Source organism: Megachile rotundata, chromosome 15 (genome assembly GCF_050947335.1).
Source record: "Megachile rotundata isolate GNS110a chromosome 15, iyMegRotu1, whole genome shotgun sequence".
Classification (NCBI taxonomy): domain Eukaryota; kingdom Metazoa; phylum Arthropoda; class Insecta; order Hymenoptera; family Megachilidae; genus Megachile; species Megachile rotundata.
In genome coordinates, this window is record NC_134997.1 from 13,954,123 (window position 1) to 13,968,555 (window position 14,433).

Consider the following 14,433-nt stretch of genomic DNA (forward strand, 5'->3'; position numbering starts at 1 on the left):
CCACTTACAAGGAAATGTCTCTTTTTATTGTTACACTAGAAAATACATATATTTTGTAACTTCTTATCTAAATCGTTGAAAGCATCGAAGCATGAAAATATTTTCCGACGTAACCATAGAAAAGAAAGATTTCCCCTTAGAAATTCAAACATTTGTACAATTCTTGTTATGGAACCAGCACAAAAATTGTGCCATTAATAATATCGTGAGCGAAGCAAGCATGGAAATATATAAAGTAATAACTGTACGTTGGAGACCCCTCCTCTGTTTAGCTGCTATTATTACGTTATCACCTGCCGGTGTTAATCGTAAACCATGCTGGCATCAGATTACGGTAACGTCATCTCGCGTTTAATTGTGAATCATCTACACCGCGTGTACGTAGCATGAGGCCAGCAGTTCACCACCAACTCGGCCACTACATAACGCAACATTCTTCGTCAGAAAAGTAATGACAGAGCCGAGGGTCAAATAAGCAAATTATTAATTTAATAATTACTCGTGCTCAGCTATTTTTACTGATAATATTTTTCTATCGAACTAATGGAATATGTAAACGTCTCATTACTTTTGTAACAAATCACGAGTATTTCCTTCGCAAAAATTTTTCCCACCACAAGTGGAAAATTATACGTCGTTTTGTAATTTGCACGCTGCTTCATCATATTATTCTCAGTCAGTTCGTACTTATATAATATGTTTATGTTCCTTAATTCTATCGGTGAAGTAACAATACTATTTACGATTTTTAAATACAAGTATATAAATATTCTGAGTACAACGATCTTTATAAACAATTTGTATAAAGGATTATTAATATTATTATAACAGTTTATAACTTCTAATTACTTTGGAACTTAAATATCTATTTTAACGCTAATAAACTCAATACTGGAACTTTCGGAAACGCACTGTACAAAAGAAACATTCGTGTAAGAAAACAGAATGACATCAGATTCTGCAAACATCGTCTGATTTCTATCATCGAAACTGTCTATTCTCTATATATCCATAGATAATAAACTGTCATTCCTATTTAATACATGTATGTTATATACTAAGACATAATAATTACATAGGAACGTAGCCGTAAAAGAAATATAATTACACGCATTCTGACCCACTTTTCAAAAAGATATAATTGCTTACTTCCTAATTAAGATTTCAACTTTATATGCAAGGAAAAATAAAGTTTGCATGATTTCGTTTTTTAACCTATATACGGTGCTTCGTTTTTTACCAGACTTATTTTCAAAAACTCGAATAGGACTGTGAACTTGTAGGAATCATACGGATTGCGTCCTAAAGGGTCTCTCCCATAAAAGTATGTCGCTTTTTTACAAACTGATGAATAAAAACTTCTCTGTTTAGAAAGAGCAACGATTCAACCATCAATCATCGAAGCAACGAACAAAAGATGGTAATTACAAAGATTCAATGTATACATGCAACATTGGTCCGATGACCTTCGATAAAACTCATGGCCGAATACACAGGAACAAGAGAGGCTTCACACGTTCATGGTTCCATAAAATGATGTATTCGAAATGATGTTGGTTTTAGAATTATTACTCGAGAGACAGCACCGAGTCGAACGAATTTAAAAAAAACTGAAAGAACAAGATGCAAACTTATATAATTTCCTTGATACTTCATCTTGCAATACGGGGTCGCACGGGATACAAGCGAAATTTTACTTGACGAACTTTCATTTTTGTTGAAATGCAAGGCTTGGACATAAACGACCCAATTCGAACTCTACAAAGAGTTGGGTATAGCAATTTTAAAAGGAACTTCATCTGGTTGGTCATTCGTCGACCGTTTAAGACACGATTGAAAGAATCTTTTCTTTCGTAAATCTTGTAAAGTAACAAAAGAAATTTTGGCAAACCTCAAAAAATACAATCTCTTTCTGTTAGATGCAGTGTATAAATAGAAGAAAACCGCGTTTTGTGTAAACGTCATATCCTAATTTCAATGGCATTATGGCAACAAAACAACTTTTAACTTAATCAGACGTCCGATGAAAGGACAAAAGAGGTAATCCCTAATACGGATCACTGAACATGGTTCGAGCAAGTTTTCGTGTAAAATTTCAAATAACAAAAAACCTTATTTTACTTTTTCGAATGATTGACCGGGGATCGATATTATGATCTTGCAAAAATTTAGTCGCACAAAAGTTAAATCGATGGCTGTTGTGTAAAAAATGGAGTCTTTGTTCGCATTATCACAGTATTTGCTACTAGTTTTCCTTAAAAAATCGTTAAAAAAAGAACATTTCAAGAAATGTAAACATTTTCACAAATCATCGGTTAATATGCAAGTACATTATACTAAGGTCAACGCATGTAAATGAACATAAATTTCGGTTAAAAATCGAAATGTTTGAAGTATCAAATGCTGGCTCGAACGATGGTAAAACCTCGATACATTTTAACGAATATTTTTGCTTTGTGCACTATCTACGACATTCTTTTCTACGAAGTTCTTTTCGTAATAACGATGAGAAATTAAACGAAACTATCATATGGCACACACGATATAAATAATTAGCTTACGAATCTAAGCGAAGATCTTTGGATACAGCTTTCGTTAATAATTCTCTCAACAATTCGTGCTTCGACGCTGTTTTATAAATGTTGTCTATCGCGTTGTTTCTGCGGCGACTCAAACGGTAAAAGAAACAGATGGATAACGCCTAGTTTAATATAAAACAGTAGATCGCCAAGCGGTAATTTTATTACACGAATTATTAAAAATACGACAACGCTTATTTCTGGCACGATTACTTTCTTTGGCTCGTTTACTTCGAACAGTTTACCTGCCAGCAGATGATACCAGAACGTTCGAAGCTGGATGTTTTAGAGATCTGTTTCTTGAAAACTTTGAAGAAAGACATTTTTTATGGCACAGCGGTGCTTCTTCTTGTCACACAAGAGAGGCCACGTGCCCCTTTACTTGACACGTCGTTTACCCATTGAGTTTTTCAACAATTTAAAGGCGTTCACTGTTGGCATCGTGCCGGGACTCTTTGGCCTCTTGGGACAGTACTTGATCGTATGGGCATCGTCACCGCAAGCATGACAAATTGGACACTCGTAAGCCCTGAAAAGACACAGAAAAACAATGGTGTAAATAACGCGACCTCTCTTACCTACTTAGCACATTCTTAACACAAATTTAGATATTACGTTTCTCACAAACATTTCTTTCCTTTAAATATTTAACTGAAAGTGATTTAAAATACGACATGGGTATTATTTTAATCGACATACCTCAGAACCGGGCACGAGACGCGTCCGTCATCATATTTCAACGAGTGTTGTCGATAGTAAGCCTCCTCTTCACCATTGTTTTTACAGAAAACGCATTCTGTAGCTGCGGGTTTCTTATTTTTCTTGCGGCGTGGCGTTATTTCTGGTGCACCATTGTCCAAATCTGGACAGTATTCAAAATCCCGGCCATTACGACGAAACTCCTCCATTACAGCCTCCACTGCAACCATCAAACGAGATTCAATTTAATTTTCTATCTTCCCTATTTTTCGTGAGACGACGTTTAAGGCCGATTACGCGGTTGTAAATGTAAATCTTTTCAAGCAGTAACTGTCAAAAGATACCGAATACTTTCGAAGGTGTCGGAGGGAAGATAAAAAATACATACGATGGCTAAACGATCCAATGATCGTGAACTGTTTATTTCTATTTAGGCTTTTTCAAGGATCGAGTCGGCAGAGCGTAAACGAAGAAAATAACGAACTCAAAGTATCAAGTTTCAATGTTTGTAAACAGAACCGTCCTATTTTTTCGAACGACGCAGAAACAGTGCTAAGGATCGAAAATAAGAAATAAAGGTGTTTAGCTACGTGTAAACGCTGTTTTCGTCGTTTAAAATCCAGATACGAAATATGCGTAAGAAGTTTCGATGACATTCGACGATGTTGATCTTTATTCTCGCCGAAGTATGTTTCCAGATAACGCGTTATTGACAAACACGTGACAAAATAATATTATTATTTACGTTTTTACGAATAAAGAAAATATTTGTGAAATTTTCAGAAAAATATAGGATGATAGTATTTGTTAAAAACGTTGGAATTTCTTTTTAAGTTTCTTTTTTACTAGTTCTTTTTCGATTCAACGAAGCAGACTCTACAAGCAATTCTACGAATCTCCGACGGCGCATTATGATCCTGGCACGTTTTAGAACAGAATTCCTCTTATCGATTCGTTCGTTTACAAAGCTGTGGAACGTACTTACCAATCAAACCAAAATTTGACATATTGACATCCAATCAACGGTTAAAAATTAAAACCTGTATATCAGCGTTAAGTTGAATTAAAAAACAAGGTGAACATTTTAAAAGTTTAAAAGAAAATCGTATTGGTTAACAGTCGAGGAGAAACCATTTTCTATCTTGGATAAAACAAACGAATACCGATGACAGTTTATGGCAAGCGACATAAAGAAATGTCGCGTATGAAAATAGTGGGACATCTCACGTAATAAATATCTTATCCGGAATAAAAAATCGCTGAAAATTTATTTAAATTAATTGTAAGTATATAAGAGTTTAGAATTTTAAATTTAACGTCCGGTGTTAATGAATTGAAACACGGTAAACAAACGATGAAGCGGCGGATCAAAATGTATTTTTTGATCGTTACGTTTTAATAGAAAAACTATTCGTTCAGCAGTTTAAGGTGATAATCTCATGTTTCACAATATTCACCTACGACACGATTCAAATAATTTGATACAGACGGATATCAAATGACAAGAATTTACCGCCTGAGAAATTGGCCTAAAACAACGAAGTATTTTACCTCGATCGATATTATCCAATTTCTTTTTCTACAGTAAAATATAATCGATAATTAAACTTACCGTTTGGCACGGGCGGAGGTGGTGTTTCAATCGTAAATTGAAATAATCTTTTCATTTCTTCTTCCAAACTGGTGTTGAACGGGTAAAAGAAGTTCGACACCTGTGGCATCGGAAGTTTCTGCACGAGCGGTACATGCATCATGAACGATTGTATGTCACAAAATCACGCACGACTGTTTAAAGAAAATACGCTTAAAGGAGATGCGAAATCGCGTAGAAATGTTAAGCAAGAACTGCCGATCTGACGTAGATGAGTTTCGAAATTCAACTGCCGAGATAGGATGTCACCGTGACCGACGATCGCGAAAAGAAGGGTCTGGTGGTAGGGATGAAACTCCTACTTGGGCCTAACGTCGTCGTAAGTCATAAATGTAGGCATAGGTATGCACAATTCCAACGAAGAAAAAAGCGGTTAATTTAAAACGTCCTTACGGGCACATGGTAAAACCTTCATTGTTCAAACGTTCTATAACAAATATATTTTTCTAACACGCATTTACGGTTTCACTATGTTCGCTTAGATAATTAAAGATTAGATTACGCGTAAAAGCGTTCGAAGGTAGTAAACACCGTGATTTTACGATAAGCTAATAGTTACGAATTTTAAGAAATTTTGTAAAAAAAAATCAGACCGGTATTAGACTCTGACTGAAATTTATCCGACGTTATTCTAGACTAGAAAAAAGTACGCAATTTTTCGCTCGTCTTTTTTTAATATCAAACTGTATAATGATTTTATAAAAATATTTGAAAAAAGCGGTGATTCACAATAAAGCTGACAATCGGAAAGGTATTGTTAATTGTAGCGATTTCGAAAGTTGTTTTTATTTCTGGTAGAAAAGAGACAAAAGGGGTATTCACTAATTCTTCATCTTTATTGTTACTGTGTAAATATGTAGGCACTGAACAAATAATGTTTCATAATTTGTTTACAAACATTTACATTTACTGATCTTCATTTTTTCTTTTTTATTTATTTTTTATTCTGTTCAATCATTGAATATTCTCTGCGAGCAGCTTGACCACGAGTCAGGTCAAGTCCGCTTTTAATCCATCTGCTCGAGCATTTTCTTTTCTTTCTTTTTTGTTTTTGTTCATCATTCAACACCCTCTTACGCGTAAATACCGTTTATCGTCTTTCAGCATTGTATGCGTTCGTCCCAATTTCTAATTACGATCTCAATATTTCATCAATAATATATATATATATAATATATGTATATGTATATATTTATATATATATATTTATTTCGTTATGTATACTTTTTTTAATCTCTATCTGCTAAATATATTGTTCTTCTAGTCTAAAAATTACCACGATTATTAAAGATAATATATACTTTTCTGGGAAATCATAATTAAAATAATAGTAAATATAATAATATGTCAAACATATACGTGTCCTGTGTCCATCATTGTGTTATGCGTGTAAAAGAGGAAAAGATCGAATGATAAGAAGAGGGTAGTCAGGAGAGGGAAGAAGAGAAAGGATAGGACTCGGATCACGGAAGGAAATATTCGATGATAAACGCAAATTCTAAGCTTTGGCTAAAAGGAAAACATGATATTACGTGAAACGAAGAACGAAACGTCGTATTTTCTTTTTTCCTTTTTCTCTTACGAAAATTGATATACGTTGTCTCGTTCTCCGACGATGTCCTCCGGCTACGCTCGCGTGTTAACCCTCGAACGACGGAGCGGGGTCAGTCGTGACTCGGAAACGTGCTTCCATTAAAATTAAACGTACAGATTATTAAATAAGGTACTTTCGTATAAAATGTCACAGACAGAAATTAAATTTGAATCGTCTTAGCGGCCCGCTGTCCGAGGGTTAAAGTTAACACGTTGACTGGAAGAGGTAAGCATCGCTAAAAATTCGGTCGAGCAAAGAAAATATTAAATACCGCTATTATACGATCAATTCGGAATCAAAGAAGCGTCGAAATAACAAATTTTTTACGCTATTAAACACCTTATCGACTGGAAGTCTGAATATTGATGGATTTTCCGATGGCAGTGGTTAATTATTAAAATTATTAAGAATCTTCCGAACGCGAGTTCTTCTCAATTTTTGGTATTCCTTTGGTAGTGAGAAGTTATTTTAATTAATATCGTATCAACTATTTCGAATCAATACCAATTTGCTAGAAGGATTAATTACCGTCAAGTTAGGAAGTTACAGCGCTCATCCATTTAATCCGTTAACGGTAGGTAAGGTGTTAATGTCCTTAATAATTCACGATATCTTAGTACGGTTATTATTACTGTGTCAGTCAACGTGTTAAATAAAATTAGTAGAAAATTTCAACGAAGTAGATGAACGTACAACGCGTACGAAAAATATACAGGCATGATTCGCCGTCGATAAAAGCCAAACGAAAAAAGAATCCGATTTCTTTACGTTACAGCGGAAAAGAGAGAAACGACGAGAACACAGAATAAGAAAGATTCCGAAATTGTTTTGTTTTGTTTGTCGCTTTTCTTTATCATCTAACCGTTTCAGCCTTTTCTTCGTGTCTCAGGTATAAAACTAAACGGGCGATAAAGCCTTCGTGTAAAACTATATTCATTACTCGTTATACTTTGTTCTCTTCTATTGTGCTCAAGTGTAACAACCTCTTTTGCTATACATGCGCGTATCTTTCATATTATCTTTTTTATTCTTTTATTACATTGTTCTTCGTATTTTGTATACGTATACACCCGCCCCCGGATAGGGGGTTTCCGCGTATCTGAAAAATTGACAGACTCGATTGCGTTCGTTATACATGAGACACTGACAATGGCGATGCTCTTTCTGTTCATCCAACAATGAAATTTTTAATGCTCGTTTATTTAACCAACGATGATTACGGTAGAACTCCATTTATCCAACCCTTTGTCGACGATCGACTCACTTATAAATTCCTACGCGTCCAATAAATATTTTCTTACGCTATCTCAACACTAAACAAAAACCGCGATTGTAGACGTTTACAAATTTATAATACATATTTTAAAAGGAAACAAATATTTATTTTAGCTTAAATAAAAAGTATTCTGTACATAAATCGTGTTGAGCTTAGAAGTGCTTCGTCTACAAACGGTTAAAAGGTTAATTAATCCCTTGCTTCATGATATCAAAGCTCCTATGCAATCAAACTCTTAATGCAATTTTATTCGGTATTTTATAAGTTACGGACAGCAATTGAATTTTCTTAACGGTAGCAAAATTAATCGTAAGGCAAGGAATTAACCGAATCCGTTTTATTTTCATATAAATAGAGTTGTACCGTATTATTATTTATTATTATTATTATTATTATTTAATTACGCTCGTATCATCAATCAGGAGTTCCTCATCACACTTCTCCCCCCTCCCCCCTTTTTCCTCTATCCCATTTGTATTGTTTCTTTTTTTTTAATGATCTTCGTACGTCGATGTCGCGATGGTCCGTTTTGGAATAGATATATATATATATTTATATGTATATGTATAATAATTATTATAAATATATTTATATGTGTATGTGTCTCCAACGCGCGCGTTCGTGCGTACACGCGCGAGTACACGCTTCGCTGTGCGCGTGTACGTACACGCGCGTACACGTATACAATAGGTCCATGCATATTTTTTCATTCTTTTCATGTATCGTGTGTATGCGCGTACGTGTATATGTTCGTGTGTGTATGTGTGTGTGTGTAGGTGACACAGTGTATACTAGGAATGTACATAGTGTACGTAGATATAATTAGGTTGTGTATAAAACGATGATACATACTATACTCGTTATTTCGTTTTATATCAAACGACACATACTTATGATATCGAGTTTTTGTTTTTCTGTTTTTCTTTTTTTCTTTACTTTTTTCGTATTAGTCTCATCGCACGATGCCGCACGGCGGACGAACCGAGCAAAAATCATCGTTCGCCAATAATAGGCTAGTCTTGTCCTGTCTTCTCGTATAATGTCGATGTACCGTGGATGATCGTCAACGTATCACCGTACGGTATGAGATTACGATTACAAAAGAACTTCCAAATGAATGGCCATCAGTCTTTGAGACGTACGGTTTCGCATACGCGCCATCTCTTCGTTAACCCTTTCGGTACGATCATTAGTGGACACATAGGTAATCGATGGCAGCATTGGTTGTCATTAGGTTTCTACGATAGTACAGTCGCGCGAGTAGATGGTTTTCCTCGGTAAGGGGAAATACAGGAGGGAGGCCACCGTTTTTATTCTTCACGCGAGAGGGCAGTAGACTTTGTATAGATCGAACCACTCTTCTTTTTGATTCATTGGTGTTGTCGTTACGTTTCTACTATTGTACAGTCGCGTGCGTAGATGGATCCCTCGGTAAGGGGAAACGCAAAGGAAGGCGACCTCCCGCTATATCTCCATTTAGTTCTTACGCGAGAGGGCAGTAAATATTTGAAAATCGGCTTGGTAACGGTAAGATCTTCCTTGTACGATTCTCCTTAGTCGAGGGAAGTCATTCGTGCACACGATTCGTTAATACATTCAGGTCAGGGTTATAACGACTTAGAAGAGATAAACTCAGTGACACGGTCAACATAGCAATATATTAAAACTAAGTATTTCAGCCAGTATGCGACGTGTACGGAAAGAAATATCTCCCTCCTCTGTGTCCCATTACCGAGAGAAACCATCTGTACACCCAACTGTACGCAATCAGCAAACAAGTCGAATTAGTAGTGAATTTTTACTACATGATAAAGTTACATTTCATGTTGCGACGCGATTATAATCCACGCTAGTTTCTGTATATTATCACGACTAAAATCGACATTAGGAATGAAAGAGTTAAACGCTCGCATACGCAGTGTCTATACTAAACTAATATAGTTTCGTTATTTCATTTAAAAATCAGAACATGATCTTCGTATCTCTTAAAATAACAACGTAAAAAAGGATTCGTTTCGGTAAAAACATTTTTATATAATCAGTTCTCTGTATTATCAAGAATTACGAAATAACGGAACATTCTGTATGTCCGATCACGAACTTTACTGACTACATTCGGATATGCATTCCTGTTTCACAAATTTTGCTCTCGTTATTCGATATAAAGTTTTGTTACACGTATCGATAATAATTTTCGGTCGCGTTCTAATTACGAAAGTACAAGCAAGTTGATTCTCGACCACTGTTACTGTCCAGTTGTACCGAAAGGGTTAACGAAAATACATAAGAAAATGAAGGAGAAAACGAAGCGCATAAAAAAGAAACAAACTGATACAACTTCGTTTAATCGTCTCGATGATAATCGTTAACCCTTTCAGTACCGAGACGGAAGAACACGTTTCGAAGGTGGTGTCCGCAGCACCGAGAGGGTTAACGAAAAAATCCACCGTTGTGATTTGTACTCTTGCGAAAAAGGTTAAAAAGAACGATCATCGTGTCTCGGATAAAAGAGGCGTTATATAAAAGAAAAAGTGGGAAAAAATAATAGGCTACACGCGTCGTAACTTGGTGTCCGTATGGACGGTAAAGAAGAAGTAGGAAATATTCCAAGGATCAACAGCCGATTAAGACGAAAAAAAAAGAAAAAACTAAAAACAAAGAACTGCGAAATCGAAAAACTGAACTACTTTCTTTCTGTCAGATTTGTTTGTTCTTTCTTTTTTCTTTTGTTCAATGTGACTCGACGTTTGATCCTCAAAAACATGACCATCCATTCTGGACAATCCGCGTTGATTATTAATATTAAATATTAATACTTCTAGTCGTATACTCTTGCTAGAGTAAAAGTGGTCTCCTCGTGCGTCCCGGCCACGTTTAACACCGGGACATGCATAGGCAAATACAAAAGTGCTTCAGGCGCATTTTTGTATTCTTGCGTTCTTGATATGCGATATTTAGTACTAACCTAACAAAAACTTGTCCTTACATTTCTCATTTGGTATGTCTTAGTCTTATTTTACTTAAAACAAAAAAAAATAACATAAGAAACTAATAATATTAATGATAATAAACAAGAAAGAAAAGCTACTAGTCTTAATACAAAATGTTCGATGAGACACAATGGTAAATTTGACGATGGTTAAATTAAACGAAGCGAAGAAAGAAATGGAAAACAGATCTACGTTCTCGATGGGCACGAATTAACAAAGAAAAAATAAAGGAAACGTATATTACATTGAACGGTGCAAAGTTATCGCATAAAATGATATTACTTATACGTGGTAAAAAATAAAATGTAGTCGGTACAGAGCACTCGTAAAGTAATCAAGAGAGAGATCCTCTGGTTTTTCTGTGTCTGACGGCCTAAAAAACGATACGTTCGCTTAGTAACGAAAAAATAAGAAATAAGCGTACAAAGTAAAATAAATTACAATTTTTTTGTTTAACTTCCAAGAAAATACTACTCGATTCCTCCTGGTAAATGTACAACGCTATTTTTTATTTCATCTGCACACGGAGCGATTTATCGTTTGTTAAACGTCATTCTTTTTTTTATCATTAATAGTCAGTCGATTTTAGAATTTCCTCTAGAGAATAAGGAATATGTATAGTATGTATGTATAGATATATATCTATATATATATATATATATAACATTCTCAGTGTTTTCGCGTTTTTCTTTCATACACTCCACCATTCTATTATAATCTACAGTTTCTGTATGTACAATACACGTCCATTCGCATTACCATCCCCATCTTCTGCCGTCGAAGATTCCTTTTTTATCCATTATGTTAATGATTACGCGTACCTCAGATTACTTTACAAGTACCCTCTCTCTCGTTCTCTCCCTCTCTCACGCACGCAAACACTCGCACTCTCTCTGTCTCGCTCTCACACGGGCAATATCTCAAACGCAACTAAGTCTTTATATCGTCGAAAAATATCAATATCGTGAATACCTCTACTATACTATTAGTTCTTCTTACTTAGTGGGATTTTTTTCTTCCTTTTTGTTTTGTCATTCTTCTTCAACGAACAGGAATACTCATATTTGTTCCAGTCAAGAAAAAACAAACAGTGTCTCGTTTGGTTTGAATTAAACTGTAACGCGCGTACGGAATCTTCTCTCGTTTGTTCTTTTTTTCTTCCGAGAGACAACTTAAAAGTTAGAGAAAATCGCGGGCATATTTTCCTTTCTTTTCTCCTTTTTCTTTTCCTCTCCGTTGCATATCAAGCAAAAGACCCGAACGCGATTGCACGACGTTAAAAGAAAACAGCGTACGCTCCTCCTTCGTTTCTTCCGTTTAAAATATCGATTAAAGGCGCGCTTTTCGTCATAAATAAGATTAACGTTTTTCATTTCTTTTTTAGGTCTTACTATTGCACCAATATTTACAATGGACGTTTATGCGTGTGTGTGTTTATATATGTATATATATATATATATATAAATATATATAAATATATATATATATATATATACCTATATCTTCGTTTCGAGATAGATCATCTTTGACATCGATATTCAGCAATCATCGTTTAAATAAAAGTTCCTTAAAACGTCTAAGTATAAAAAAAAGGAAAGAAAGAGAAAGAGAAAGAAAGTTTGCGCGTACAAATTGAATAATGTTTCTAAAATATACATATATATAAATGTATATATGTATATATATACGTGCAATAAACACAGAAGGAAAAGAGATAAAGACAATGAGCGGTGAAGAAAAAAAAAAGAATATAAAATTGTACCGTTCCTCCTATTCGTTCGCGCGTAGAATCTAAAATTTGAACGTTTCACGTGTTTCACAAAAGTGACTCGATTTAAAGATTCCTCGCGAGAGCATCCTACGAGATTGGCAAAGCGTGCCAGAAAAAAAGTACGAGCGATAGGTATACAATAGAAATTAATAATCTCGTCGGCGAACGCGCGCGTAAAACGTCTCGAATACGCTCGAACAATTTAAGGCTCCCGTTTGCAAGAAGTGCAAGTGTTCTGTTTCGTTTGTTTTCGTTTAAAAACGACGATCGCACGAGAAACATCTATCTCTCGAAGGACTTGTCACTCTGGGACCGCTATACCCACGGGTCTACGGGTGAATAATATTGTCGCTCTTTACGTGCTACCATACAGACACATGCGGCAGAAAATAGTCTAGGCATTCTTTTCGCGATACACTCTACATCGTTATTCAAAAGGAACTTCGATTGAACTTTTTTTTTTACACAAGATTTCTCTTCAGCTTCTTCATCCTTCTTGATTTCTTCTTCCTTTTGTTTACTTTTTAATTTGCCACTTACTTTTAGCGATAGGGGCGATCGACGTCACCCTCACCGACGTTTCGTTTCGATCAAGCGAACCAATTTTGAAGTAACGAAGAACCGTATATCGCTAGGTACTAACATTACGAAGGAATTGTTCTCTATAGCTCGACAGACGCACTCTCAGTTCTTGCGTGTTTAACGCGAGTGACGGTGAATCGGTCGTTCGTCGCGTGTCGCGACGAGAGAATCCAGGCGGATCCAAAGGCACCGATCGAAACGTACGGATCACCGCTCCCTGTTTCTTCCTGGATTCGACCTCGACGTCGAAGAGCGTGCCCTCCGGTCGCGTCAGCCTCTAGATCATCCTCCGGGTCCTCGTTGTCGCGTGACGACTCTCTCCGCGGTCTCGATGCAACGATCCAGCCAATGACACGAGACGATCGTACGCGCGAGATTGTCTAAAGCTATCGCCGGGTAGCCAGGCTGGCGTGCTCGGGGCGTCGACGATGAAGAATTATACACGGGACAACGCGTGATACCACCTTCTATTTCAAATGGAAATTCGTGAGAAAGCGTGTAAACACGTTCGAGTAGAATCTGCGCGGGCACAGGTCGGATCTGTAGCTAGCGCTCGGTGCACGGGGATTCGCCGGTTGCAGATAAGGCCTGAATAGTTAGGGTTTGCTGCTGTCGTTGTTTAACGACAACGGATCGGTGATTTTCGGCTGTTGCTGTTGCTGCTGGAGTTGCTGCTGCTGCTGCGGATGTTGTTGCTGCGGGTGCGGCTGGAGCTGCTGATGCGGTTGGTGCGGCTGATGCGGTTGAAGCTGCTGTTGCTGTTGTTGCTGCTGTTGCTGTTGTTGCGTCACCTCGCTGACCGCACCGCCGCTCATCAGCTTCGCGTTGTTGTTCTCCGTATTCGACACTTTCATGTATTCCCTTTTACGAGGCATGTTTTCCGTCTTCACGATCGTGATGTCCGGATTGTTCTCCAGCACGGAGGTGGCCGGTTTTGGCACGGGTGTCGGTACCTCGATGTAACCACCACCCTCCCTTTTGATCGGCGTGGATGTGGTCAGTGTTCCTGTTGTAGTCGCCACGTTCGCGTTGATCTTCTGCAGGATATCGTTCATCGCGTCGTTGTTCTCCATGGTCTCGTTGTTGCCGTCGACCGTGCTGGCCGCCACGCTCAGATCGCCGGCCAACGAGATTCTGTCCGGGCCCTGAAGCGTCGACAAATAGGTCGCCAACGTATGGACGGTCACATTGAGGAACTCGGCCGCACGGAATAACGTGATCTCTTTCCTTCGTAGTTTCGCCAACACTTCTGCCGGGCCTGGCTCGGACCAAAAGTCCCTTACTCTGTGGA

At 37.1% G+C, this 14,433-nt stretch overlaps 2 protein-coding genes across 7 annotated transcripts in view; both read right to left on the reverse strand.

The window, feature by feature from the left end:
- Positions 1-4: 4 nt before the first annotated feature.
- On the reverse strand, positions 5-5,229 carry nanos (RNA-binding protein nanos). Its single transcript, XM_003703570.3, has 3 exons — positions 4,891-5,229; positions 3,279-3,498; positions 5-3,108 (listed from the first exon to the last, which is right to left on the reverse strand). The coding sequence occupies exons 1-3, from the start codon at positions 5,030-5,032 to the stop codon at positions 2,958-2,960; spliced, it is 513 nt and encodes a 170-aa protein (XP_003703618.2). The 5' UTR covers positions 5,033-5,229; the 3' UTR covers positions 5-2,957.
- Positions 5,230-5,744: 515 nt separating this feature from the next.
- Positions 5,745-14,433, reverse strand: part of LOC100881968 (uncharacterized) — a 69,546-nt gene continuing 60,857 nt past the window's right edge. For all 6 annotated transcript variants that reach the window (XM_076540088.1, XM_012285777.2, XM_076540085.1 and 3 more), the window contains one exon: positions 5,745-14,426. In XM_076540088.1, the coding sequence (XP_076396203.1) occupies positions 13,739-14,426 (688 nt within the window). In that variant the 3' untranslated portion in view covers positions 5,745-13,738. The remainder of the gene's footprint in view (positions 14,427-14,433) is intronic.